Raw genomic sequence first — 27,769 nt, 5'->3', positions numbered from 1 at the left:
CTCTTGGCCGTTGCCCACCAGCTATGCCTTAGACACAAGCCAGTTACCTTTCACAGGGTTAATAGCTCACCTTTCAAGATCTGTGTAAATATACGTGATTCATTACGCCGTGCCATTCTTGAGACAGGAATATGCATAATAGAAACATACGCCTACAAGAAGGGGCAGTTCCTTAAATATGTATTGGTTATTTTATTTTTCTTTTTCTTGCACACATTTCTAATACAGTGTAGCTTTCTGGTCACACTAGATGGAATTGCGCCTTCCCTCGGCCATTTCCCCCAAGCTTTGGAAAGGCTCTTATTTCCTGAAATTTAAATCACTGGCTAGCGGTTTCCTGCCCCGTTTCCCGTCTCCCTTTCGCCTCTCAGCCTCCTGCCTGGCTGGGGCCCGATTCTCGAGCAATGGTGTCCACATCCTTCGTATCCAGATTGCGAGATATGGGTCTTTGGTAGAGTGTCGCTTAACCCCAGTACCCCAGTACCTCCTACCTCCCAATCCTCTCCTCCGCCCGCCCCGCGCGACTCTAGGAGGAGCCTAACTGTCCTCTTCCCCAGCTGAAGGGGATTGTGGTGCGTAAGCAGGATTAACTCTCTCGCCCCCAGCTGCGCGGATCTGCCCCGGGCCTGCGGGCGAGAGCAAACCCATCAGGGCGCGGAGGGCGCAGCACGGGGGCGGGGGATGGGGAAGCTCGGGGCCTCGGAGCTGTCTCCCGGGCGCGCTTCCCTGCCGAGTGGGGCGGGAGGCCACGGCCTCCCCAGCTGGTCCTCAAAAGCCAGGGCGAACGGCCGCGACGGCTCGGGCTCCTAGCTGCAGCCTCCCCTCCGCCACCTCCCTCTCCCGCCCCGCGCTTCCTCTCCGCCCACCGCGCTCCAGCCGCTCGGTCGCAGACCGCGCAGCCCTCCGCCCCGCGGAGCTGCCGTGCTCGCTCCGCGCCCAGCCATGGGGGACCTGCCGGGTCTCGTGCGGCTCTCCATCGCGCTGCGCATCCAGCCCAACGACGGCCCGGTCTTCTTCAAGGTGGACGGGCAGCGCTTCGGCCAGAACCGCACCATCAAGCTGCTCACCGGCTCCTCCTACAAGGTGGAGGTGAAGATTAAGCCCACCACGCTGCAGGTCGAGTGAGTAAGCGCGCGCGCCGGGGCTGCCCGGCCCCACCTTGGGGTCCGCGCGGAGGACCAAGGCCCCCAGGACAGCCTGAGCCTCTCCCCGGCCCCTCTGGCCTCGCGTTGTGCCCAGCCGCCCAGGGAAGGGGGGAAGAGGGCAGTTCCCCGCTCCTCTTGGTCCCCTCCTCTGTTTTACGCTTGTCTTGCCCTATTCACGGTTCCTTCCACCCATCTCGCGGAGGGGTGTTTAAAACAGCGTCTGGAAGCCAGGGTTGGCGGGGAGGAGGGGTGCGGGGGGTTGTTTTCCGGTAAATTTTTCATCCCTTCTTCCCAGCCCTCGGCGTATCCCCAGGCGACCCGGGTGGTTCACCTACCGCAATCCCGCCCTCCTCTCCCCAGTCCTGGCGTCCCCGCGGAGTTTTACCAACCGCGAGGCCAAAGGAGGGGGAAAGGCTGAGGAATGAGGTGTAAAGGCGGGGGTGAGGTAGTTTATTGGGGCTCCCTAAGGGATGCTCGAGCATCCATCCACCCTGACGTGGCTGGAGACCCGGGGGCTGGAGGAGCAGCCACCAGTCGGAGCACAGCCTCCCCTGCTTAGGCCTAGCCTCACCGTTTTCCTCGCTGGGTGCTTTTCATTTTCTCATGAATTGTTTGTTCATCCTGGTGATGGTGCCTGGGATTCACCACATCCTTGCAACAAAAGGATGTTTCATGGTTTATTTGTGGCAGGGATTATCTCTTCCCTGCTACCACAGTTTGCTGCACCCACTGGACTGGACTTCTGGCTAGAAAGTCAGTGCGGAAGGGTGCCATAGCTCATAGAGAAGTACCCAGGGATGCAGTCCTTAATCTCTCAGCTTCCACCTAAGCATTGTGTGAAGTCTAATGTGCAAGCGGGGCGTGGAAGGGCTTTGAGTCCACCAGATACATTTTATAGCTGCAGTCTCCATCTGTAGTCATTAATTCAATAAACTTGTGTTGGCCTTCTAGGTGTCAGGCCCTAATTCAAGGACCTAGAACCACACAGTGTGGTTTCTACTGCTCCTGGTCCACCTGCTTGTCGCCGACCCCCACAGCTCCATGCACCGGTTACCTTCACATTTCCCAGCATTCTGTGCAGATATCTCCATATGATCCAGACTTTTCCCTTCTTTCCTGGCAACCTTTTCTCCCAAGTTATGTGTTCCAGATCCCATTTTCTTCAAGGTGGTTCTCTATTTTTTTTTAACTAATCTAAAATGAATTTGTGTTAATGACAGAACTATTTTTTCTATTTACGCTTTAATTTTATCAAGGGTTTTTCATTGCCCTAACCTAGTAGTTCCTGAACTTGAGTGTCTGTCAGAATCACCTAAAACGCTTGTTAAAACACAGATGGCTGAGCCCCACCCTCTAGTTTCCAGTTTACTATGCCTGGGGTAGGGCTTAAAAATTTGTTTTCTAATACGTGAGCAAGTGATACTGACACGGCTGGTCCAGGGACTATCCCTTGAGAATCACTACCTTAGCACAAAAGGAATGATGCCGGTGAGAATTTCTGGTTGTGTGGTTGGCTTTGTGTACCCCAAATCATGGGATCTCTGATTGTTGGAACAGAAAAAAAATCATTAAAGAACTAATTCAGTGGTTCTCAACCCTTCCTGCACATTAGAATCACCTAGAGAACCTTAAAATTTACCAGTGCCCACACCATACCTGACCACATTGAATTCTAAATTCTAAATTTGGGATGAGGCTGGGTATAGGTAACTAGTTTCTATAAGAAACCACGGAGGAGGACTGAGAGAATTCATCTCAGTCTTGTACAAGTGTTCTGGATGAGAATACTAACGGCAGTCCAGAGACAGATTAAGTAGATGGTCCAGGGTCACATGACTGGTAAATTGGAGAACTCAAGCCTCCTGACTTTTCAGAACTTTCTACCCTACCAGATGTCTCCTTTAGCCAAACCTTGTAGGATTCCTGCCTAAGGTTATGGTCCCGACCAGGACAGGGTACCTAAGTTAATTCCTATCATATATAGCCAACTCCAGTCCATTGCAGGAACATTTCCATTGGTGGTGTGGTTGTTCCACTGGAGCTGAAGTCTAAAGAGCCTGATGGGGACAGAATTGTTTATACGGGCACATATGACACAGAAGGTGTGGCCCCAACCAAGAGTGGAGAACGGCAACCCATCCAGATCACGATGCCGGTAAGACCTGCATGGGGACATCGGGGCAGATGGAAATCATGGAAAAGAAAACAATCAGTACCTCCCCTTAAAAAATAAAAGGAAATATCATGAAATTATGAAATATTATTTTAATCCATAGTTTCATATTGGAATCTATTTGTCCATAATATGTTAATTACACATATATACATATAATCCATGCTTCTTCGATGGTCAGTTTCAAAGTAATTTCGTATATGGCAAGAAAACGAAATCTCTTTCTATGCTTTCTAATCTATTCCATTGATCTGTCTATTATACTAATACTGCATTGTTTTAAACGTATTGCTTTTACAGTGTGTTCATGGATTTTGTAACTGGTCACCTTACTGAACTTTCTTACTAAAATTTTTCATTTAATCTTAAGTTTTTCAGATTGGCAGTCATCACCTACATACAATTATCATTTTCTGAATCTTCTTTCTAGCCTTACTGTATTGGCTAATGTTTCTAGAATAATGTTGCTCACTAATGGTGGTAAGCAGTATCCTTGTCTTCAGGGTTTCACTGTTAGATACAATGTTAGTTTTAAATATTTATCATGTTAAAACATCCTTTCTCTAGCTCACTAAGAGACTTTTTTTTTTAAGATTTTATTTATTTGAGAGAGAGAGAGAGAGAGAGCAAGCAAGCACTAACGGTGGGGAGAGGGAGAGGGAGAAGAAGACTCCCCGCTGAGGAGGGAGCCCCATGAGGGGCTTGATTCCAGGACCCCAAGATCATGACCTGAGCCTAAGGCAGACGCTTAACTGACTGAGCCACCCAGGTGCCCCGAGACATATTTTTTAATTGGGAGATGTGTTGAATTTTATCTAATTCCTTTTCCTATCTATGGAGATAATTGATCTCTTTTGATACATTAATGTAAAAATTATACACTAATCTTTATTTCCTAAAATAAACTCTACTTAAATGTTATGTATTTTTTAAAACGTATCACTAAATTCAATATGTTAATATTTTATTTAGGATTTTTAGATTTCTGTTTTATTAATTTTTTTATTTGCTTGATTCATCAACAAATTTATGGGGACTTCTTACCTATCAGGCACTGGAAGAGGATTAATGAACAAAATAGATATTCCTGGCTTCACAGGGCTTCTAATCCAGAGAAGGAAAACATACTTTGTATATGATTTTCAATAATAAAGTAAATAATTACTATTATACAAAGTGTAGTAAAAAAAAAAAGGGGGGGTGCCCTTGGAGCATATACCAAGGGTCTTCTTCTAATCCAAGATTTTGAGGATAGTTTTCTTGAGAAAACAATAAACTATAAATGAGCATTGAGAGAAGAGGGAACACTTGAGGAAAGAGGAGTTACAGAGATCAAGAGCTGGGGGAGAGAGTAATGTGTTGTAATGAAGGAGAGAAGCCCAATGTGGGTGGAGCAGAGAGTGAGACGGAGACTGGCTCAAGATAAAGCTGGAGCAGCACAGGTGTATTCTACTCCCTACCAAATCTCGAGGCCCCTTTCAACTCTAACACGGTATAAAGATTACAGATTTACCCTTAAGGGAATGACACCAGTTATGTGACGAAGAAAGTCAGATTCTCAAATACTGTCATTTAGGAACACATCAAATAGGACTGAAGGCCAACAAGTCCTTGTAGGATTCATTTTTATTGGGCACAGATACAGAGAGGAGGACTGGGAGTACATTCCAGCATCTCAAGGGATTTGCGTGATCTTTAAAAAAATGTGAAATAACACAAGTTTCAGAAATTTGAGCAAATTTTTGAAGTAACAATAGTCCCTACATTTTGACTCAGTTCATTTTCAGATTACATTCTACATATATATATTTTATAGTTGCAACCATTTTATTATGTAATTGTCCAACATTGTACATATTCATTGTTTTAATGGCAACATAAGACTCTATTGTGCTGTATCATAATGATTAGAGTACTCCCCAGATATTAGATATGTCAATTGTTCTCATGATGGAAAGTGCTATCATGAGTAATTCTGTGCTGCTGCTTCAACTGGAGTAAAATTATTTGGTCAAAGGAATGAATTTTTTTAAAGATTTTATTTATTAGAGAGTGAGCACAAGCGCACATGAGGGGGGAGGGACAGAGGGAGCGGGAGAAGCAGGCTCTCTGCTGAGCAGGGAGCCCGACACAGGGCTCGATCCCAGGAGCCTGGGATCATGACCTGAGCTGAAGACAGATGCTTAACTGACTGAGCCACCCGGGGGCCCCAAATAGGAATGAATGTTATGGCTGTTCCCACATTCAGCCATTTCAGGTATTTTTTTTTTTTAAGTGTTGTATGTACCATTTTACAATGTTACCAGCAATATAGAAGTCTGGTAGCTTTGCTATAATTATGACATCATTGAGAATTACTTTAAAAAATAAATTTCCGGGGCGCCTGGGTGGCACAGTGGTTAAGCGTCTGCCTTCGGCTCAGGGCGTGATCCCGGCGTTATGGGATCAAGCCCCACATCAGGCTCCTCCGCTATGAGCCTGCTTCTTCCTCTGCCACTCCCCCTGCTTGTGTTCCCTCTCTCGCTGGCTGTCTCTATCTCTGTCAAATAAATAAATAAAATCTTTAAAAAATAATAATAATAAAATAAAAAATAAATTTCCTAGTTTACTTTTTACTATCATTTACAAGAATGAACATTTCAACACTTAATTTTATTTTTGTGTGTGTAAATTGGTTCTTTCATGTTTTGTTAATATTTCTATCAAAGATGATTTTTTAAAAATCAGTCCTAGGGGCGCCTGGGTGGCTCAGTTGGTTAAGCCTCCAACTCCTGATTTCGGCTCAGGTCGTGATCTCTGGGTCCTGGGATTGAGCCCCACGTCTGTCTCAGCACTCAGCGGCGGAGCCTGTTTGAGATTCTCTCTCCCCGTCACCCTCTGCCCCTCCCCCCAACTTGTGTGCATAAACTGATGCACTCTTTTCTTCTCTCTCTCAAATAAATAAAATTTTAAAAAATCAGAGCCCTAGTAAAGATTTTTTAAAAATCTGTCATATCTGTCCTATTTCTTTCAGTATTGCTTTGCTTACATTTTCCATTGTGTAGAAACCTAATTACATTTAAATCTTTCACTTTCCTTTATGATTTCTTATGTTTAAATTTTTTTTTTAAGATTTTATTTATTTGACACAGAGAGAGACAGCCAGTGAGAGAGGAACACAGGCAGGGGAGTGGGAGAGGGAGAAGCAGGCTCCCAGTGGAGGAGCCTGATGTGGGGCTTGATCCCAGGACCCCAGGATCACGCCCCAAGCTGAAGGCAGATGCTTAACAACCGAGCCACCCAGGTGCCCCAGATTTCTTATATTTAAATTTGAGAAAGTTATTTTTCCATAGAGTTGACAGTCTATTTTGATTTTTTTCTGTAATTTTAGATTTTGTTATTTAACTTCCCCTCATTCAAACTTGATTTGTATGTTTATACTGTACATCATCTTACAAAGGATTTAAGATGGTATTAGCATTTTATGAGTTCCCATAGTAAAGCCTAGGTTCTTACATATAATGTACACATCTGAAAGAAGCAAGTGATTGATAATTGATTTTTCCAACAACGATTACATGGCTTTTGGTATGAGCATTAGCCATGTATTTTTATCTTATCTGTAATAGGCTGATTCAAAGGAAGACAATAGAAGTTAGAGAAGGTTTCCTGATCAAGTCAGCAGTTCTAATGTTAAATTCAAATTTCATTCTAGTAATGAAAGCCTCATACAGCCTTTAACCGATTTTATGACTTTTGTCATCAATATTTCAAGCTAAAGTATTGTGAATTACAGACACAACCACAGTTTCAGAGACAACAAGAAAGTCTTGAAATGTCCAAGTAATCCAATTAAGTAAGGGAATCCTGTAAGGGAAGCTGAATTAAGGGTATACAAGAGCAGTTTCTTAGGAGTGTAAAGTTACTTCAAAGTGTTTTTTTTTTTTTAAATCATTGGATAAATAATGGCGGGATTATTGGCTACTGGGGGGAAATGTCAGTGTTATTCTTTCCTGATACCATACTCTAAAATATATTTCAGATGGATCAGGGGGTTAACTTTAATAAGTCAACTTTTTAAAAAAATGAAATGAAAAGAATTAAACCTAAAATAGAAGATATCCAAAGCTAAAAATTGAAAGCTTTGATTACATGCACTATAAAATTTCTGTCAAACATAAAGTTAAAATAAATTTTCATTAAGAGAATTTTAATTAGGGGCGCCTGGGTGGCGCAGCCGGTTAAGCGTCTGCCTTAGGCTCAGGGCGTGATCCCGGCGTTGTGGGATCGAGCCCCACATCAGGCTCCTCCGCTATGAGCCTGCTTCTTNTCCTCTGCTATGAGCCTGCTTCTTCCTCTCCCACTCCCCCTGCTTGTGTTCCCTCTCTTGCTGGCTGTCTCTATCTCTGTCAAATAAATAAATAAATAAAATCTTTAAAAAAAAAAAGAATTTTAATTAAAAGGCAAGTAACAATTGGTGAAAAACTTATTTGTAACGTGCACAGTCTCCTAGGCTATGTTTCCTTGATTTTCAGCCACTGCCCGTGTGGCCTTGGCTTGCTGACTGCAGTGACATTCCACAAATCTTTACTGCCCACCGAAGCTGAAGTCAGGAAGTAGTCCAGTGATATCTGACGTAGGTTGATGGCAGTGATCTCTTTATTCAGATAATTCCAGAGGGCCTGATGGCAGGAGTGAATTACCTAGCTCTAAAAGCTCGTAACCCCCGTTTCAAACAGCAGTGTTGACTGGTACCTTAATGTGACTGATGTCCCATTCAGTCCCTCGGAAGAGAGAGTAAAGGTGGAGATTCTGTCTGCACAACTCATTCCGTGGTTCCCCTTATGTCGGCCGTCTTCAGGGGGAGACTGGTGGGAGTTAGGTGGAATAAGGTAGGGAGGTACGCAAACTTGTTAGGGGGCTGCGTGTGCAGAGGTAAGTAGCCTCATGTGTGTCCTCCCAAATAGAACAGTTGTGCCTTTGTGTCAGTTCTATGGAATCATTTGGCAAGATCTGTAACTTAATATACAAAGAAGTCTTAGAAACCAATGAGGAAAAAATAACAATACGTTGTGGGAAATGGGAAAATAAGTAAAAATAAATAGGCAATTCACAGAAGAAGAAATACAAATAACCAATAAATATATCTTTAAATGGCTTAATTTCACTACTGGTAAAAAAAAAAAAAATGCAGGGGCGCCTGGGTGGCACAGCGGTTAAGCGTCTGCCTTCAGCTCAGGGCGTGATCCCGGCGTTATGGGATCGAGCCCCACATCAGGCTCCTCCGCTATGAGCCTGCTTCTTCCTCTCCCACTCCCCCTGCTTGTGTTCCCTCTCTCGCTGGCTGTCTCTGTCTCTGTCGAATAAATAAATAAAATTAAAAAAAAAATGCAAATAGTGCAATGCCAATTTTCACCTACGAAATTGGTAAAATATTAAAAAATAATACCAGCTGTTCCATGCTAGTGTATTTCTTTATGAAATATAGTAATTTTTATAAATTGATATTGTACCTTACAAACTTGCTAAATTTGCTTTAATTTTAGTAGCTTTTTATTAGATTGCTTAGTATTTTCTGCAAACAGTTGTTCATCTGTAAATAGAAATAGCTTTACTTTCCCTTTACTTCTCTTTTACCTTAGGTGCTAGCTAGGACCTTCAACATAGTGCTGAAGGAATAGGAAGAGCTGATATTCTTGCCTTATTTCCCATCTTATAGGGAAAGAACTCAGTCTTATCATTAAGGGTGATGCTAACTATAGGTTTTTTATTGATGCCCCTTAATCAGATTGAAGTACTTTCTTTCTATTCCTAGTTTGCTGAGAGTTTTTATCCTGAATGGATGTTGAATTACCAAATGCTTTTTCTGCACCCATGGATATGAACATAATGGCTTTTCTCCTTTATTTTTGTTAATATGGTGAATTACAAGAATTTTTAAAACCTTGAACCATCCTTGAGTTCCAAGGATAAAACTCTCTTGGTACTGTTGTAGAAGTCTATTGTTGGATTTGATTTACTAATTCAAGCAAATAAAAATTAAAAGCAGGGGCGCCTGGGTGGCACAGTCGTTAAGCGTCTGCCTTTGGCTCAGGGCGTGATCCCGGAGTTCTGGGATGGAGCCCCACATCAGGCTTCTCTGCTAGGAGCCTGCTTCTTCCTCTCCCACTCCCCCTGCTTGTGTTCCCTCTCTTGCTGGCTGTCTCTCTGTGTCAAAATAAATAAAATCTTTTAAAAAAAAATTAAAAGCAAATTTTATGCATAAGCTCATGAGGGATTTTTGTCTGCAATTTTCCTTGACTTCTAATATCTTTGCCAAGTCTTGATGTTAACATTGGCTTCATAAAATGAATTGAGAAGTGTTCCTTCCTCCATTGCCTGAAAGAATTTATGTTGAATTGGTATTTTTCCCTTAAATATCTGAATTTATCAGCCATTTGGGCCTGAAATTTTCTTTCTGGGAGGATTTTTAACTATGAATATGATTTCCTTAATAGATGGAGGTCTACCAATAGTTTGTTTCTTTCAAGGAATTAGTCCATTTCATTAACTGTATCGGTATAAAGTTCCCAATTTCAGGTCTTTGGGATCTATAGTGATAGCATCTCTTTCATTCCTGATATTGGTAATTTGTCTTCTTTTTCTTGCTCAGTTTTTCTAGGGGTTTATCAAGTTTTTTTTTATTTTTTTTTTAAGTAGGCTCCACACTCACTGTGGGGCTAACTCATGACCCCGACATTAAGAGTTGCATGCTGTACTGACTGAGCCAAACAGGTGCCCCTGGGGTTTATCAATTTTTAAGAACTTTTCAAAAAGCCAGATTTTGGTTTCATTACTTTTTAAAAATTTCTTTATTTTTTTTTCTCTAGAGTCTTTCCTTATGGTTTTTTCTTTTCTATTCTATTGATTTCTGCTCTTCATTATCTTTCTTCTTCTTTACCACTAGACTGGGCTGGCAGTACCAACTGTTGGGGAGGACGGAGAGCAGCTAAAATTCTCGTTGCTGGTGGGATTGTAAAATGGTGCAATCACTTAGGAAAAGTTGGACAGTTTCTTGTAAAGTTAAATATACTTAATAACTTCCAGAACTTTTGGTCCTAACTGTTCAACTAAGAGAAATGAAACACATGTATTTACTAATAAAACTTGAAGCAGTAGAGGAGTAAGAGACGCTTGGAATCTCGTAGGAATTCATAGGTCATGCCACACTAAAAGTCACAGATGGTTATTATACTGGGTTTGTTTACCAGTGAAGTAACATCATGTTTCTATCAATATAATAAGGTCGTTCTGAGCTCTTAAGTCAATGGAATTCTGAGTGAATTTCCTATGTCTCTAGTGGCATGGTGAGTGGTGAGAAGTACTCTAGTGATTCTAGGACAACTGGTTGTAAGACCATAGAAATTATTTATTTTTTAAAAGATTTTATTTATTTATTTGTGAGAGAGAGAGCATGAGCAGGGGGGAGGGAGAGGCAGACTCCCCGCTAAACTGTGAGCCCAATGTGGGGCTCGATCCCAGGTCCCTGAGATCATGACCGGAGCTGAAGGCAGATATTTAACCGACTGAGCCACCCAGGTGGCCCAACCATAGAATTTATTTAACACAAACTTCTCAGATTCCCTGTTACTGAAGACGATGGATGAATCCCCTCTCTTTGAAATCGGACGATTCTCTTCCATATCCGTTGTAAAATAAAGACATCCCTAAGTTTACAACTTGTACAGACACTCTGGGGAATAATATGTCCAGGTCTATAGTGGAGCCTCAATTTTAGAATACCATAGACTGGCTTAAACAACAAACATTTATTCTTCACAGTTCTGGAGCCTAGAAGTCCAAGACCAAGGTTCTAGCAGATTCAGTATCTGATGAGAGCCCTTTTGCTGGTTCAAACAGCTGCCTTTTTGGCTGTATCCTCACATGAAAAAAAGCATAGAGATCATCCTTCTCTCTGTTTTTACAAGGACACCAATCCCATTTGTGAGGGCTCCACCCTCTTGATGTAATTTCTTCTGAAAGGCCCCACCCCCAAATACCATGACATTGGGGATTTAGGCTTCACCATATGAATTTTGGGAAGATACACACATTCAGTGCATAGTAGTGTCCTAACGTATTCTACACAAGACAATCCATATATGTTCTCACTCGGAGAAAAAAAGAAAAACTGTTCGTTAACTCTGAACTCATTTGCTTCTAGAAGCAGTTTGGTATGGTGATAATAGTTTTTAGATAGGAATTAGGAAACCTAAGTTCTTGACCTCCTATCATTAGCTGGCTGCATAGTCTAGACCTAGGGCCGTCACTTAACCTCTCTGAATCTTAGTTCTTCCATCTGTGAAATGGAGAAGCTAAAACTAGTCAAAACACCACAGTAGAATGGCATATGTAAGGTACTGTATAAAATAAAGATGCTATGCAAATGTGCAGAATCCTACCTGTGTGTGAATTGCATCACCCAGGGAGCCTGCCTGGCTAAGTTTTCCTTGGAAGGCACAGATGGGTTGGGAGGGAGCAGAGAGCCGTGTAGTTGCTTCTGTTCTTTAAGAAGAATGTCAGCTTTCAAGACCCCATCTGCTCCTCCATCAGAGAAGAAGAAATTCTGAGCTAGGTGGTGAGGCATCCTGGAAATAGAACTCCAGAAGAAAGAACAGGAAGAAGGCTAATGGGAAGTTAGAACAACTAAGGCATGGGAAAATATACGCATAGTTAGCAGCAGTGACCTACAACATGACCTTGGACCCAACATTAGTAAAAGAGAAAAAAAAACTAAAATAGAAGCACCTGAACATTCCATATCTTTAGCTCTGACTGTTGGCTGTCAGCAGATTTCTGCACTGGTCTCCTGTGTCACTGAGAACTGTCGATTGAGGAAAGATGTTAGGGTTCGAAGCTGAAGGCCAAGAAAATTCTTGAGACGTCTTTGGTTAAAAAAAAGGGGGGGGGTTTATTAAAGCACAGGGGCAGGATCCATGGGCAGAAAGAGTTACACTGGGGTCATGAGAAGTGACGCATTATATACTCTCAAGTTGGGAGGGGTTAGGGATAGTGGGAGCCTCCCAGGTATTTTGGAAACAAGGTTTCCAGGATCTAGAGGGTTAGCTATTTTTAAGAAAGGGTCATTTATTACTGTTTAGTAAAAACTCAGTCATGAGGCTCTTCAGATATGTATCAGTGGGTGGCTTAGAAGATAATTGCCAACATGTATCTTGGGGGATAAAGTTTTCTAAGAAATTTTTATATGTTAAAATAGACGTACAGGATCCTGGGGGTCCAGCCTAAGATTGCCTTTTGCCCTTAGCAAAGTATTAACATTGAGGCAGCTGAATTCCTAGGGGAATGTCACTCTGCCTGTTTCAAGGACTTGTCAATGGGCTGTGAGTAGTAAGGAAATTTAATAATTTTTCTTCTGCTTTTGTTTGCTACGTCACTATGACATTGAGACTTTCTTAATTTTAAGGTTATTCAGACACAGTGTCATGTCTTAAGGTTTTCCTTGCCCGTGGTCCTAATCATCTTTGTTTTTGTTTTTACAACCAACTTTTATTTATAACTATTTCAAGAAAGGCCTTCTTTCCCCCACTTACCTAACATAGTCTCAAGGTGCTTTCTGCAAATATTAATCAGTGTTTGTAAAATATTTTTATAACTTAATGTAATTCAATTGTTCTTAAAATGTGCAATGCACTGTGCTGGTCAAATCATCATCATCATCAGCCCTCTTCAAAAATCTTGCTGATTTATAAAATGAGTTTTTGATTTATTCTTCCCACCACTACCCTACTGTCAACAAAATTGTAATCTTTTCATTAGCATATGTGTATCCTTGATAGAATTAATAAAATCCCTAGGATTAGAGACATATCTGTTAATTTTTTAGGGACGATAAATCCATTTCACCGTTTAAAGATTTTTTTTTTTTAATTTGACAGAGATAGAGACAGCCAGCGAGAGAGGGAACACAAGCAGGGGGAGTGGGAGAGGAAGAAGCAGGCTCACAGCAGAAGAGCCTGATGTGGGGCTCGATCCCAGAACGCCGGGATCACGCCCTGAGCCGAAGGCAGACGCTTAACGACTGTGCCACCCAGGCGCCCCCCATTTCACCGTTTAAAACATTATTTAGGATTATAAAAGTAACATATTTATTGCAGAAAATGCAAGTAGAAAGGATAGAAAAACACTTCCTTTGCTTTGAAGCTTTATTGTTAATATTTTTTCATTCTCAATTTTTCTATTTGTCTTACTTTATAACCTTACACTCACATTGTATCTAAACTGTTTTAGTCCCTCTTTTTCTTGTTGACATTTTTTGAAGCATTTTCTCTCATCATTTAAAACCCTAAATTCCTGTGTAATGGTTATATAGACCCATCATATAGATATGCCACCATTTTCATTCTGTTCTCCTGAAGTTGGATGCTTAAATTGCTTCTGGTATTTAGACATTTTTGCCAAGTTGGTAGATGAATAATACCTCTCTCAAAGGTTGTATTTCTTTAATTACTAATAATACTACATCTGAAGATTGTTCAGATGTTAGCCTTTCTTTTTTTTTTTTTTTTTCCTTTTCATGTAACCACCACCCTGGTCAAGATGTAAAACATTTCCCCCAAAAAAGTTCCCTCTTCCACATTTTCATCCATCATTAATCCCTTCCTCCCACCCCAGGCTCTAAGTAACCATAGATGCTTCCTGCTTCCTGTCAGCATAGATAGATAGATAGATAGATAGATAGATAGATAGATAGATGGTTGAATAGATGGATGTGTGAGTTTTATTTAAATGGAATCATACAGTGTATGTGTTCTTTGCGGTCTGGATTATTTTGCTCAGCACATCTTTGAGATCCATCCTTGTTGCTGCCTGAATCAGTACGTTCCTTTTCATTATTGAGTAAAATGCCATGACGGCAGGCATACTAACACTTGTCTATCACCAAGCAAGCACCGAAACATTGGTTTAATCCCAGTCCGAAGCTATAGTGAATAAAGCTACTGTCTACTTATACAGGTCTCTAGACTCTTAAGCCATGTGTCTCTAGAAAAGAATATTTTCTTTTCTTACCTGGGGAAAGAGTTGGGGACTCTAGGTATATCACCCAATGTTTTGAGTCAGGCAGATTTCCCAAAGGAAAGCCAAACCTTGTTTTGGGATCAAATTAGCAGGATGAGGCAATGGTGCAGGATATAATTTTGAGAGCATCTTGGAAAGCCATCTGGGAAGCACCTGATCACCCCCCCCCCGGAGCGGCCTCAAGCACTGGGCTCCTGTTGCTCACTGCCCTGCCCCCCCTCCACATCTTCTGGCTCCTGACAAGTCTAAGAATGCTGCCAAGTCAGTCCTTGTCCCCTCCCATGACAGGAGAGGGTCAGAGGAGAAAATAACGACAGGCATCATGCTGTTTAATGCCAGATCCCCTAAATAGCTCCAGGAGGCAGTAGCAGGGTCAGGCTACCCTGCAGGCCACTTGATCACCTACCCAAGGGGCCCCTAGGGTATTCTATGCCCTCTTCTCAGCTACATGGGAATTGCGAGCTTAGGGCTCAGGAGAGTTCTGTGCAGTGATCCGCAAGGCCTACTTTCTAGAAGTAGAATGCAAACTTCCTGAGGGCAAGAATCGTACCTCGGGGCGCCTGGGTGGCACAGCGGTTAAGCGTCTGCCTTCAGCTCAGGGCATGATCCCGGCGTTCTGGGATCAAGCCCCACATCAGGCTCCTCTGCTATGAGCCTGCTTCTTCCTCTCCCACTCCCCCTGCTCGTGTTCCCTCTCTCGCTGGCTGTCTCTATCTCTGTCGAATAAATAAATAAAATCTAAAAAAAAAAAATCACACCTCATACAAATTTTTATGTGTGCAAAGCACATAGTAGGTACTTAAATATGGTTCTGGATAACGTACAATCGACGCCTGAGACAGGGACATGGATTCCTGACTTATAAACGCTCAACAGTATTTTTAAAAGTTATAGTAGGGTCTTTAACAATCAAATGCTTCTAAGAAAATATTTTTCCCTGGAAGTGAAATTAATGACGAAAGGACAATTGTGTCTTATGTTTAGTGATTCTGTGCATATGTTATTTTGTACAACGGTCTTTTGAAATAGACACCAAAATATAATCCTCAAACACTATTCCTTCTCTTCTGTTCCTAACCCCCCCTTCATGGCAAGCTCTGAAAGTCTGAGCTTTCCAGTAATTAAATTTGGAGAACAGACAAATTTGGGGAGTTCTGTTTATTAAAGACAGTATGACAGCAAATGCCACTTGTACAATGGGAATCAGATTTTATAGAGGAAAAAAAATGGCTTACGGACAGCTTTTCAGGAAAAAAGCTCACATAATAAAGGGACATAGTTCATTAAAGTTAAAGGCCTAAACCTTGCAGATGAAAAGAGTCTTGACTGTTGACGCTGGACTATGCAGGATCTCTTTCCCTAACCTGAGCTCTTATCTGTTGTTCGTGGCAGAAGGAGGCTTTATGGTGTGTGTTTCTCTTCCTTCAGTTCACTGACATTGGGACCTTCGAGACGGTATGGCAAGTCAAGTTCTACAATTACCACAAGCGAGATCACTGCCAATGGGGAAGCCCCTTCTCTGTCATCGAGTATGAATGCAAGCCCAATGAGACACGCAGCCTCATGTGGGTGAACAAGGAGTCCTTCCTCTGAGGTTGGCTCTTTCTGATGTTGCTGGACACTCTCTTCAAAAACCCACTTTCAGATAACCCAGCACAAGCCTTCACAAGGCACACGACACCATTGCTCTTTCCCATCGGGTGCCAATGACCCACTGGCCCCGATTATTTGGACAGTGTAATTCCCTTCTGATGCCATGTCCCTGACATAAAAGATTGTGATGTACCATCCCCGAGAAGACCCCTTGCTGTGTTCCGTGTTGGTGTTCCTGCATCCAGTTGTTCCTGGTCATGCCGTTGACCGCTTGTGAGGAGCTCAGTGGAATTGGCAGACATATCCCATTCTTAACCATTCCACTGAATGACTGTGGTGTTTTGTTTCCACGTTGAGTGATTCCCCCTTTTTTTTTTAAGTGCTAAATAAAACAAAATTACAGCGTGTGTGGTTTCTCTCCCAAGTGTAGTATGGTAACATGTAACTTGCAGTGTTACCCAGCTCTCAAGGCAGGCTTGGTGAAAACGTAAGCCACACAGCAGTGAGTGGGATCAGATGTGCTTGGTATAAACAGCTCAGCTTCTTCAGGGAACAGTAATGACAAAATAAAAGGGCAAATATTTAAAAAGTATTTATAACACGTTAAAACTCTTTCAAGTAACATAAGGTATCATGTTGTGGCCTAGTAGAAATGGGAGAAGGTACGGTTGGGGTCCACTGTTAAACAAGTGACAGAAGTTGTAGGGCTACTTTTTTGGCAAGCTACAGTAGTGTTCGAACTCGCATATGATGGCACCCCTACACTCCCCTTCACTTGAACTTTGTAAAACTGTGTCTGGAACTGTAATGAACTTTTGATATTTCTTAATAAAGGTATGGAAAATCATGCCCTGACTTTTCTTCTTCATTTGGGCAATATCTGTCTAGCCTGCAGACCTCTGCTCCAGGCCGGCCCCATTCAGATATCCAGGAACATTGCAGGGCGCGGAGGATAAACCTGTAGGGGAACCAGCACACGCCATTGTAGATCAGCTTTGACGATTTTGCAGGCGCACCCCAGCCAGCTCTCACAAGGCTAGCAGACACTCGGGCACTTGGTGGACAATCAAAAACTGCTTGTCCCTACTTCTCTCCATGCCTCCTCCCGAGACGACCACTGCCATCAGCGGGCTGTGTGGCTGAGCCGCTTGAGGACACACTGTCGTAATAGGGAATGGACACTGGGATGGAGAGCTCCTTGCCTCCTCCCGGAGCACTGCAAGTCATGTGGCACGAATCCCTTACTCCGTGCAGTCTGAGGACACATTCCCTAGGAAGGAAAGACCTTTTCTCTGGAAAAGTAGCATACTACCCTGCAGCGGTGTTGTGCTCACTTGGAAAGCACAGACCCTATAGCGTCGGGAGAAGTTAGTCGTGAATTTGCTTTTCTGCTACGTCCGAAGCAGGTTCATGAGCGTTCATGCTGGGTGAGGGCGAGTGTTGTAAAGAGTTTCCTGGAGGACCGCCTTCACAAGGCTGGTGGCAAACCCTGTGCCCCCTGAGTCCCTTACCTGTAATGAGGCCGAACTGCCAGCAGGGCACAGCAATGCCTTGGATTTGGGCTCATCCTGAGCAGTGTTGAAAGAGAACAGTACATTTCTCAATTTTTTGTTTGTCAAAAATAATAGTGTCTATTACAACGGCTGCTAAATATAAGCATGAATCCACTCCTAATTATTGTATTTTAAAAACCAATATTCAATGATTGCTACCGACATTGACATAAGCAATGGATTTACTACAGACAGAGGCTTGAGTTTTCTTCCAGAATATCGAATAGCTAGGCAGGCTTATTAGATGGTGGGAAAATATGAAAACTATATATTTTAATCTCTTGAAGCATCTGGTTAGTAAATATTTTCATTTGGGAGATGAGGTTTCAAGCTAGTGAGTCATCTGTCAGAGTTTTAGTATTTGTTTTGAGGGATGGAAGCAATATCAGCTTCGGCAATTTTCCTTTTTTTTTTTTTTAAATTAGAGTCTTTAATTTTTGAGTTTGGACTGACTCAAAGCGGAGCTGGGGAAACGTGGCATGATGTAACTGCACCCAGCTTCCCCCCGAAGAGTGGACAGATGAGCTCCGGACAGAAGCTGGAGCCTCTCAGTCCCACAGACATGCTGGTCAAGCCTAAGTGGTCACCACCTTTGTCTGTCCTGGGTTGCTTGCGTCTAAAACAAGGAGTCAGGCTAATAGAATTCTAAAGCCCTTTAAGATTTAAGACTTATACCTCTAGTCCTCACTCTTTTTTTTTTTTAAGTGTGTGTGTATTTTCCTTGGGCTAAGAGGTAAGGTTGAATCAAGGGAGGTGGGGGCGAGACGGAGCTGAAGTAAACAGGAAATCTTAACAGCTAATCTACCACGTTAAGTGATCTCTCCTGGCATATACTGTTCTACTTATGATTGGACTCCAGCCCAGCCTCTCTGGCTACTTCTCGCATAGCTGTCCTCCTACTCCAAAATGTGAGTGCTCAGCTCTATCAAGCTGCTGAGTCGTAACTTTGCCCCTCAGCCATCTGGAAGGGCTATTTTTATACAAGTTGTAGCCATGTCTCTGTACTTCTAAGCATCAGATGGCTACCCAGAAGCTTGAGGAACTAGGCCATCCTTCTAATTAGGATGATGACGAAAAACACTTTTGAACAGGTGGAAGAGTAGAAAGGCCTTGAATTTATATTTTGTGACACCTCGCTTACCGAGAGGTCACCTACCCAGCCGTCCAAACTATCTGGATCACGGTTGAGAGCAGAAAACATGCCAAAAAATAAAGACCCCTGTCACAGATGTCACAAAGCCCATTCACTAAAGGTTTGGTTGGGTCTTCTCTCAAGACCTCATGACTTCTGCTTCAGAGACAGTTCTAGCATAGAGGGTGAGCTGGTGTCTGGCTTTTAGGAAATCAGCAGCAGGGTAATTGGAGGAAAGACGGCAATTTGTAGGAGTAGATACGCTGCAAATAATCTTCTTTTCACAGAGAGGACGAAGAAAAAAAGCACTTAAAGTATGTCAAAAAGTATAATGGAGGGGCACCCGAGTGGCTCAGTGGGTTAAGTGTCTGCCTTCGGCTCAGGTCAGGATCCCAGGGACCTGGGATCAAGCCCCACATTGGGCTCCCTGCTCAGCGGGGGAGTCTGTTTCTCCTGCTTCTCACTCTGCCTGCTTGTGGTCTCTCTCTCTCTGTGTCAAATAAATAAAATCTTAAAAAAAAAAACAAGTCTATAGATAGGGACATCCCTACAGTATAGGGCTACAACCCTGTGCTGGACCGCAGTAGTTTCTGTAAACATCAAATTAAAATTGGTATACACAATCATTACCCTGACTTATTTAGAAAGGTGACCCGTTATCTTCAGAAACGTAGTATCATGACTCTGTGTTTAAGAGTTCAGATTCTGAAGCCCAATCCCCTACATCAAATCCTGGCTTAACTGTAAGACCTTAGGCAAGTCACTTAATATCTCTTTGTTCCATTTTTCTCATTTAGAAAATGGAGTTAAAAACAGTATTTACCTTATGGCATGTTTGTGAGGATTAAATAAATGATGTAAAATCTTTAAAATGGTGTCTGACACATAACATTATTTTCCTAATTTATTACCCTTTTTTTATTTGAGTATAGTTGGCACACAAATGTTACATGAGTTTCAGATGTACAACTTGGTGATCTGGCAGTTTATACATTAGGCTACATCCACCACAAGTGTAGCCAAATCTGTCCCATTACATCGCTATTATAGTATCATTGACTGGCACACTGCATTATTCAGTACATCTTGTTTAAAAGACAGAAAGGGCAAAATACATTTTCAAACAAAATCATTAAAAATGTCAAAAGAAAACCTGGAGGTATTTAAGGGATAAAATTCCTTCTTCTAGGATATTCCTGACATGGATGTGGAGTAATGGCCAAAGTTTGTGCTCTATTGTTTACAAAAAAAAAAAACAAAACAAAAACAAAAAACAAAAAAAACCCACATGTATAGACAATATTTTAATTATTTAAAAGTAAATAGCTTGAAGTAGTGTATTTTAAGATAAGCCAGGAAATGAAATTCTCCACAAACAGGCTTCATAAAGTTTCCTTTAGGAAGACCCAGTTGTTGTTGTTGTTGTTTTAAGATTTTATTTATTTATTTGACAGAGAGAGAGAGCACAAGTAGGCAGAGTGGCAGGCAGAGAGAAAGGAAGAAGCAGGCTCCCGGCCAAGCAGGGAGCCCCAGTATGCTGGGATCATGACCTGAGCTGAAGGCAGCCACTTAACGGACTGAGCCACCCAGACACCCCAGGAAGACCCAGTTTTGAATAACATGGAAACATTAGGACAGCATCAGATAACTTAAAATCTGGTAAAGTTCAAGAATGATGTCTCAAGTTCTACTTGTTGTTTCTTTTACTCCTTCTAACTTTCCGCGAGGTAGGCAGCGCTTGTCATATCTCCATTTTACAGAGGAAAATTTTGTGTCAGCTGCTGAAAATTAAGGCGCAAGCTTAATCAGCTAATTTTATAGAGATCTCCTTTCTTTGATCCTCAGTTTCTCATTTATGAAATGGTGACAATAATACCCCCATCACAAAGTGTGTTAGGGGACACCTGGGTGTCTCAGTCGTTTTTATTTATTTATTTGACAGAATGAGACAGCCAGCGAGAGAGGGAACACAAGCAAGGGGAGTGTGAGAGAGAGAAGCAGGCTTCCCGTGGAGCAGGGAGCCCAATGAGGGGCTCGATCCCAGGATCCTGGGATCAGGCCCTGAGCCAAAGCAGACACTTAACGACATCTCTTAAAAATTAAAAAAAAAAAAAGAGTGTGTTAGGATTGAATAACACATCACATGCAAAGCCTCTTCTTTCTCTTCTCCCCATCTCCTTCCTCCTGACACATTTCATTCAAAATGATTTTGTTATGTGCCCACACTCTTACAGTGTTTGTTTTTTTAACTTGGTGGTTTTGCCTAAATTTGTTTGCAGCCTATTAAATCAATCACTTTTCACAAAGAAGATAACTATGACTCTCTTAAATATATATTATATATCTTCCATATCTCATAATATATATGAGACTTAAAAATTACTGCCAAGAAATATAAGTATGCAATTTCTCAAAACTCAGTACTCAGTATAGAAATCTATGGCCCTTGGGGCACCTGGGTGGCTCAGTCGGTTAAGTGTCTGCCTTTGGCTCAGGTCATGATCTTGCAGTCCTACGAGATCCAGCCCCGTGTCAGTCTCCCTCTGCCCCTCCCCCTGCTTGTGTGCTCTTTCTCTCTTTCAAATAAATAAGTAAAATTTTAAAAAAGAAAAAAAGTGATCTATGGCACTCCACACAGCAAATGTCTTAGAGATGCCCTTTTCTCTTTAAAGTCATACTAAGTACTATAAGTGCACTAGAGAGGACATGACAATTCTTCCTTAATAAGTATGGTGTTCCATTCCCATCTTCTAACGGGTGAAAAATCGGACAATACTTTTGATCCCACCCAGGCATTCTAGATTCTTCTGCTTCTCCTTCAGATATACCAAGTCAGAACAGTTTCCTTGCCACTGCACAGCCTGTTCCCTCTGCTTGGAATGCTCCACTCCATTTTCTACCTAGCAATGCCCTCAGTGCCAGTTTAAATGTCACCCCCCGCTATGAAGTCGTTCCTGACTCCTCTAAAATGTTGAGTCAAGAATACTTTTGAGGGGCGCCTGGGTGGCACAGCGGTTTAAGCGTCTGCCTTCGGCTCAGGGCGTGATCCCGGCGTTATGGGATCGAGCCCCACATCAGGCTCCTCTGCTGAGAGCCTGCTTCTTCCTCTCCCACTCCCCCTGCTTGTGTTCCCTCTCTTGCTGGCCGTCTCTATCTCTGTCAAATAAATAAAATCTTTAAAAAAAAAAAANACGGGTGAAAAATCGGACAATACTTTTGGTCCCACCCAGGCATTCTAGATTCTTCTGCTTCTCCTTCAGATATACCAAGTCAGAACAGTTTCCTTGCCACTGCACAGCCTGTTCCCTCTGCTTGGAATGCTCCACTCCATTTTCTACCTAGCAATGCCCTCAGTGCCAGTTTAAATGTCACCCCCCGCTATGAAGTCGTTCCTGACTCCTCTAAAATGTTGAGTCAAGAATACTTTTGAAATCTTGTTTACTCAATATTTTACCTTCTTTTTTTTTTTTTTTACTCCATTTCTGCAAAGCATCATCCAACTTCTGCTTTTCTTAAGTTCTCTGGACAGCTTCCATGTATTCTTACTGACTCAGTGAAAATGAGCTGCTTCAATAAAAAGGTGATGAGATTCTAGAAAGAGCTAGCTGGCTGGCTGGCTGACTGGCTGGCTGAAAAACCAGGCAGTGAGAAGTTTGGAATGTATTAACACTTAGGGGGTTGGGGTTAGTTCTGCTCCCTCTAAAAGNAGAGCTAGCTGGCTGGCTGGCTGACTGGCTGGCTGAAAAACCAGGCAGTGAGAAGTTTGGAATGTATTAACACTTAGGGGGTTAGTTCTGCTCCCTCTAAAAGAAGGAAAGCTGATGAGAAAGAAAAAAGCTTCTGAATTCTTGTACTGACATTGATTTAAGCGAATATGTCTTTTAATGTTAGTATTGTAGTGATGATGGTACTAAGATGTGTAGCTCTTTTAAGGAGTTTATTTATGGCAGGGTGATCATGTGTGCTACCCACCAAAGGTTTCCAGCCTTCCCCTGTTTAAGCACATGGTAGCAATGCACTTCCATGGCCTGCCTAGAGCCATGTGAGTGTTGCTCAGGCCAGTAAATTGTGAGCAGAAGTGACTCTGTCGTTAGCAACCCAAAATATCCAGCTGTCTGTGTGATACCCAACAGCGCTCTCTTTCCCTTTGCCATGGCAATCAGCCATTTTCAAGATGATCCATCATCCTGCATCCTAGCATGAGAAGATATGGAGTAAAATCCTAGGCAACCTTTCTTGGACCTGTAGCATAAGTAAGAAATAAACTTTTCTCTCCAACCTTTTAATGTGAAAATGTTGACATACACAGAAAAGTTGAGAGAACTGTACAACAAGCATCCACATACCCACCACCTCGATTTCACGTTAACAATTGGCGATCTTTGCTTTATCATTTATCTATCCATCCTTCCATTCATCCACCCTTCCATGCTGTATGAATCCAGCTTTTTTTCTTTGATTTGGATGAATGAGAAACTATCATAAGACACTACTAGGATCTGGGGTTGAATATTATGACAATGTAATTTAGACTTTCCTGATCTACAGCTGAGGAGCCCTGACCAGCCACTCTCCTTCTACTGAGGATCCTAAAGTGAAACTACTCCAAAAAGAAAGGTAATTGTTTTAAATTAGTTCTAAAACGTTATTTCCTGCCAGGGAAAATTTGAAGTCGTGGAATGAATTAGGAAACTGATTAAACCCTCTTTTTTTCTCTCATGGACTTAAAAAGATAAACTCTGAGCTAGTTTAGGTGGGGCTCTGGAGGTAGTGGGATGGATTAAATGGGGAAAGGAAAGGCAAAAATCGCAATCATGAAGTGTTTGTTGTAGGGCAGACATTTTTTATATACTATCTCATTAAATCCTCCAACTACCCTATAAAGTGTATATGATTTCCATTGTTAAAATGAGGATATTAAGCTCAGAGAAGTTAGGCTGCCTGCCCAAGGTCACATAGCTAGTGTGAATGGAAGAGGCAGAATGAAAACCCAATGACTCCAGCTCACACACCCTCCTCTGGAAGTCTGCAAACTGTTGCTGTCTGACAGCCCCAGAACCTGTTTCCCTCATACTGAGAAAGTCATTCCTAGAAAGGACATTGCCCATGAGGTAACAACGGTGTTAGTGGCACCCTTCCTCATTGCTTGAAGCAGAATTTTAAATGTCAAATTATTTGAGAAAAATATTTTTTGAATGTTCCAAAAATTCAATAAGCCCATCGAACATACGAGCTCTGTGAATTTTTCAAAGCTGAAAGAGCTGGGTTTTCCTCTGCCTTTATCAGTCACTTTCTCTGATTAAAAAAAAAATCTAAATACTTTTTTCCCGTTTCTTCAGCTCAAAACCCAGTCAGAATCTTGATTTTTCTCAGTTTATTCTTTAGGCTTTTATTTTGTTGTGGAGTAGATGTGTGTGTGTGTGTGTGTGTGTGTGTGCACATGCATGCACACTGGGCACTTATTTTCCCAAATCTAGATAATTACACCTTGAACTTTAATGAAAAGACCACACTGAGACATTTTAGAATTTGCATGGCTGCAGCCTGATAACTTCGGATTCATATAAGTTATAGCCAAAGTAATGGGTGTGATGGACGTAACTTTAAATCATCATCAGGTTTCCATTCAGGGTAGGGATATTCTTCCTGAAGCTGAGTAGCTCTTGTTTGCCAGGGTAAAGGGGAATAGATCAGCCAGGCTGCCTGGGAAGACCACCTAAGAACCCATTCAGCATTTGGGATTACCGGAATTTATCCTCACCCTGTAGATGTAATCCAACCCTGAATGACAAGTCCTTCAAATACTGAACAGCCGACTCTTGGTTTCAGCTCAGGTTGTCATCTCAGGGTGGTGAGATTGAGCCCCACATCTGTGCTTGAGTTTCTCTCTCCCTCTGCCCCTCCCCTCATGCTCTCTCTCTCTTTTTCTCTAAAATAAATATATAAATCTTAAAAAAAAAAAAAGTGGGCATGCCAAGAAGGTAATGGTTGAGAAGACAGAACCCAGCAAATATGGAATCAGGAAAGTACCTAAATCAGAAACTAGGTTGATTCGATTTGTTTTGCTTCATTAGATCTGAGGAAATCAACGATCTGTAGAGCTGAGAGGGGTTCACCAGAAGCAAAGTCACAGGAATGAGGAGTCAGGGCAAGTCCAGGCAGAGCCCTGTGGCTACGTTGGAGACCCGGGACCGCTGGGAGAAACGGTGCTCTGCTTCCAAGGGACATCTGCGGCCATCTCTACAAAATCCTGGCATTTAGTTGTAGGAAGTCTTCACTTTGGTGCATGTATTCTTTGGCAGTCCTGCAGTATCTGGAACCTGGGAATCTTTTTGCAGCTTATCTATCTGGGGAGGGAAATTTCCGAGCAGACTTGAAGGCAGGGGTGGGAGCCACCTGCTGAAGACGCCAGTGAGCATTTGGAAGGGTGGGTGGGGGGAAATGAGAGCGAGCAGAGGGGAGGGGCTGGGAATTATCCCACTCTCTCCCTCTTGCCTGCATCTGGTGCCCCAGGAGCTGTTCTTGAGCAATGCCTCTAACGAGTTGGCGTGAACTTGCGCTTGTTCCTCCCTCGGGGAATGAGGGAAGACAGGTTTAAAGCTGCTAAAATGCTTGGAGAACATCCAAAGAGAAGCTTAATACAAATGCAATATAGTAATGAAAACAGCTTGGGTCTGGCTAAACAGTGACAAAGCTAACAAAACAAACATATGGGACCTGACAATTGTTCTGGGGAAGAAACAGTCCAGCCCTTGTACATAAAGCTTGATGCTTCTTTCGGGTCTTCACAGAATTCACTGCACTGTGGTTTTCTCAAACTGGGACTGCTATCTATTTATTCCAGGAGTGCAAACACCTCAGGAGAATAGTCACCTCAAGGGATCTCTTATGGGCATAAGCACATTCTTCAGCGTATGCCATCTCGAGGAACAAATGTGCTTTGCTTTTTCTTTTCTTTTTCAGATTATTTGCTTTGCAATCTAAGGGAGGGCTTCTTCTCACAGGCCATCGGAACTAACTGGGGTGCTTGTTAAAATGTAGATTCCTGAACCCCACCTTCTGCAGACCTGTCAACTAAGGTAGATTCTCTGAGAGTAAATCCAAAGCACCTGCATTTTAGTAAGCACCTTAGACGATCCTTATCACAGCAAAGTTTAGAAACCACTGGGTCTATTCACTACAGTTCTTCTCTTCAATGTTCATTTACCCATTGGACAAGCATTCGTGTTACCAGCTAATCTGTGGGATAGGAAATGGTGAGGGTACTACAATAACTATTCAAAGTGCTCATCGCCAGGTAATTGCAATATAATGTAAATGCTTTACTGAAGGGGATATAAAACACATGAAAGGATAGGGGAGGAGCCTGCGGGAGTTGAAGGCAACTTCATGGGAGATATTTGAGATGCATCTTGACAAATTAGTAGACTCTAATCAGGAAGACAGGAGAAAAAGCACATTTCAGGCATAGAGAAGGAATTGCAGGCTATTTGCATATAAAGGTCGGTGATCCACTCTGGGCCAAAGGATTCTGTGTGGCTAGAGTGTAGGAATAGTGGAAGAGAAAAGAGGCACAGGTTGGGGCCAGGCTGTGAGGAGGCTTGCATACATGCAAACGGTTTAGGCTTTGCTCTGCGGAAAATGAGAGCTGCAGGAATTTTTCTAAGTGGAAAATGACAGGATGACATGTGTGTTACAGACTGATCTCCCTGTTTGGCAGTTTGGAGGCAGGGAGAGGAATACAGAAGGAAGCATCTGCAGTGCTGAGGAGTGAGGAAGGTAAACCTGGACACTGGCCCATGCAGACCGGGAGGTTTCTGAGGTGGGGTTAACAGACTATGAGAATGAAAGAGAGGAGGCTGCGTGGAGGCAGCCTGCCCATTGCCAGTTTATTTTCTTTCAAGATTTTATTTATTTATTTATTTATTTATTTATTTATTTATTTAAGAGAGAGAGCTAGAGGGAGGGAAGGAGGGAGGGAGAGCATAGAGGGAGAAGCAGACTCCCTGCTGAGCAGACAGGCCGACAGACGCGGACTCCATCCCAGAACTCTGAGATCATGACCTGAGCAGAAGGCAGCCTCCCAAGTGACTGAGTCACCCAGGCGCCCCTCCATTTCTGTATTTTTTAAAACTAAATGCAGGGAGTAAGACAAAGAGAGAATCAGGGAGACAGACAAAAAGAAGGAGAAAGACAGAGGTTGGGATTTGAAGAAGTGCATAGCAGGTTACTATTAATAAGGAAGACAAGTGGGACTGGGAGAGGGAACGGAGGGAACCTTGACAATTTGTTCTGAATTCCTGTGCATTTTCAAGTTGTTTTCAACAACGAGTTTTATAGATGTATGCTTTTGTAACTTTTCCAAGGCATTTGTTGCAAGATGCAAGATGCTGACGCATCTTCTTGGTGGCCACTAGGTGGTACTAGCGGCAGGACAGACTGGACAGCCTGGCCGCTTCCCAGGCTCGTCCAGGACACCCGCACGCCCCACGGGTCTAACTTCTTAACAGTAAAGAGTGAGAAAAATTACTTCACCCATTATAGTTAACATATATTCTCAGAGCTTAGGGCTCAAGGGTCCCCAACTTCCCTTTTAGTCCCCCTTTGGATATGAGGCAAAAGATTTTCTATTTCCTTTGCATCAAAATATTTTCAAGTAAAAAAATGTCCTTCCTGCATCAGTGTAAGTTGTACACAGTTTGGTTCACGTATATGCAGATTTATCTCAAGCTCTCCACTCTAACAATAATATTCCCAAGCCAAATTTTAATCAGATGCATAAAAATAATTTAACTCTTTTCTGTGATGTCACCCTTGACCTGAGGCTTCCTAATTCCAAGAAGTAGGCCTTTCTTTTCATCCACTTACCCTTAATTCTCCCGGATAGTCACATCCTCCACTGCCTCAACTGATGTGGGCAGGAGACAGAAATGCTGCTGCTTATTCTAAGTCCCACGATAATGCAGTAATGGTGATTTCAGTTTATGGGGGCTTTTCCCCCTTGTAAGCAGGGCATATCTCCTCTCATATCATGGAGTGTTCTGAATTTGTTCTAAAACAGTGTTTCATCCCCCAAACCAGTGCCTGAGACTCCCGGTCCTGGAGTGACCATAGCTTG

General features: G+C 42.6%; 1 protein-coding gene across 1 annotated transcript; it reads left to right on the top strand.

Moving 5' to 3' along the window:
- Positions 1-791: 791 nt before the first annotated feature.
- CNRIP1 (cannabinoid receptor interacting protein 1) lies at positions 792-16,812 on the top strand. The gene is made up of 3 exons (XM_002925301.4): positions 792-1,121; positions 3,150-3,300; positions 15,802-16,812. The coding sequence occupies exons 1-3, from the start codon at positions 943-945 to the stop codon at positions 15,964-15,966; spliced, it is 495 nt and encodes a 164-aa protein (XP_002925347.1). The 5' UTR covers positions 792-942; the 3' UTR covers positions 15,967-16,812.
- Positions 16,813-27,769: the final 10,957 nt, after the last annotated feature.

The sequence above is a fragment of the Ailuropoda melanoleuca genome, chromosome 4 (assembly GCF_002007445.2).
Source record: "Ailuropoda melanoleuca isolate Jingjing chromosome 4, ASM200744v2, whole genome shotgun sequence".
NCBI lineage: Eukaryota > Metazoa > Chordata > Mammalia > Carnivora > Ursidae > Ailuropoda > Ailuropoda melanoleuca.
This window is presented reverse-complemented; position numbering and strand designations above follow the sequence as displayed.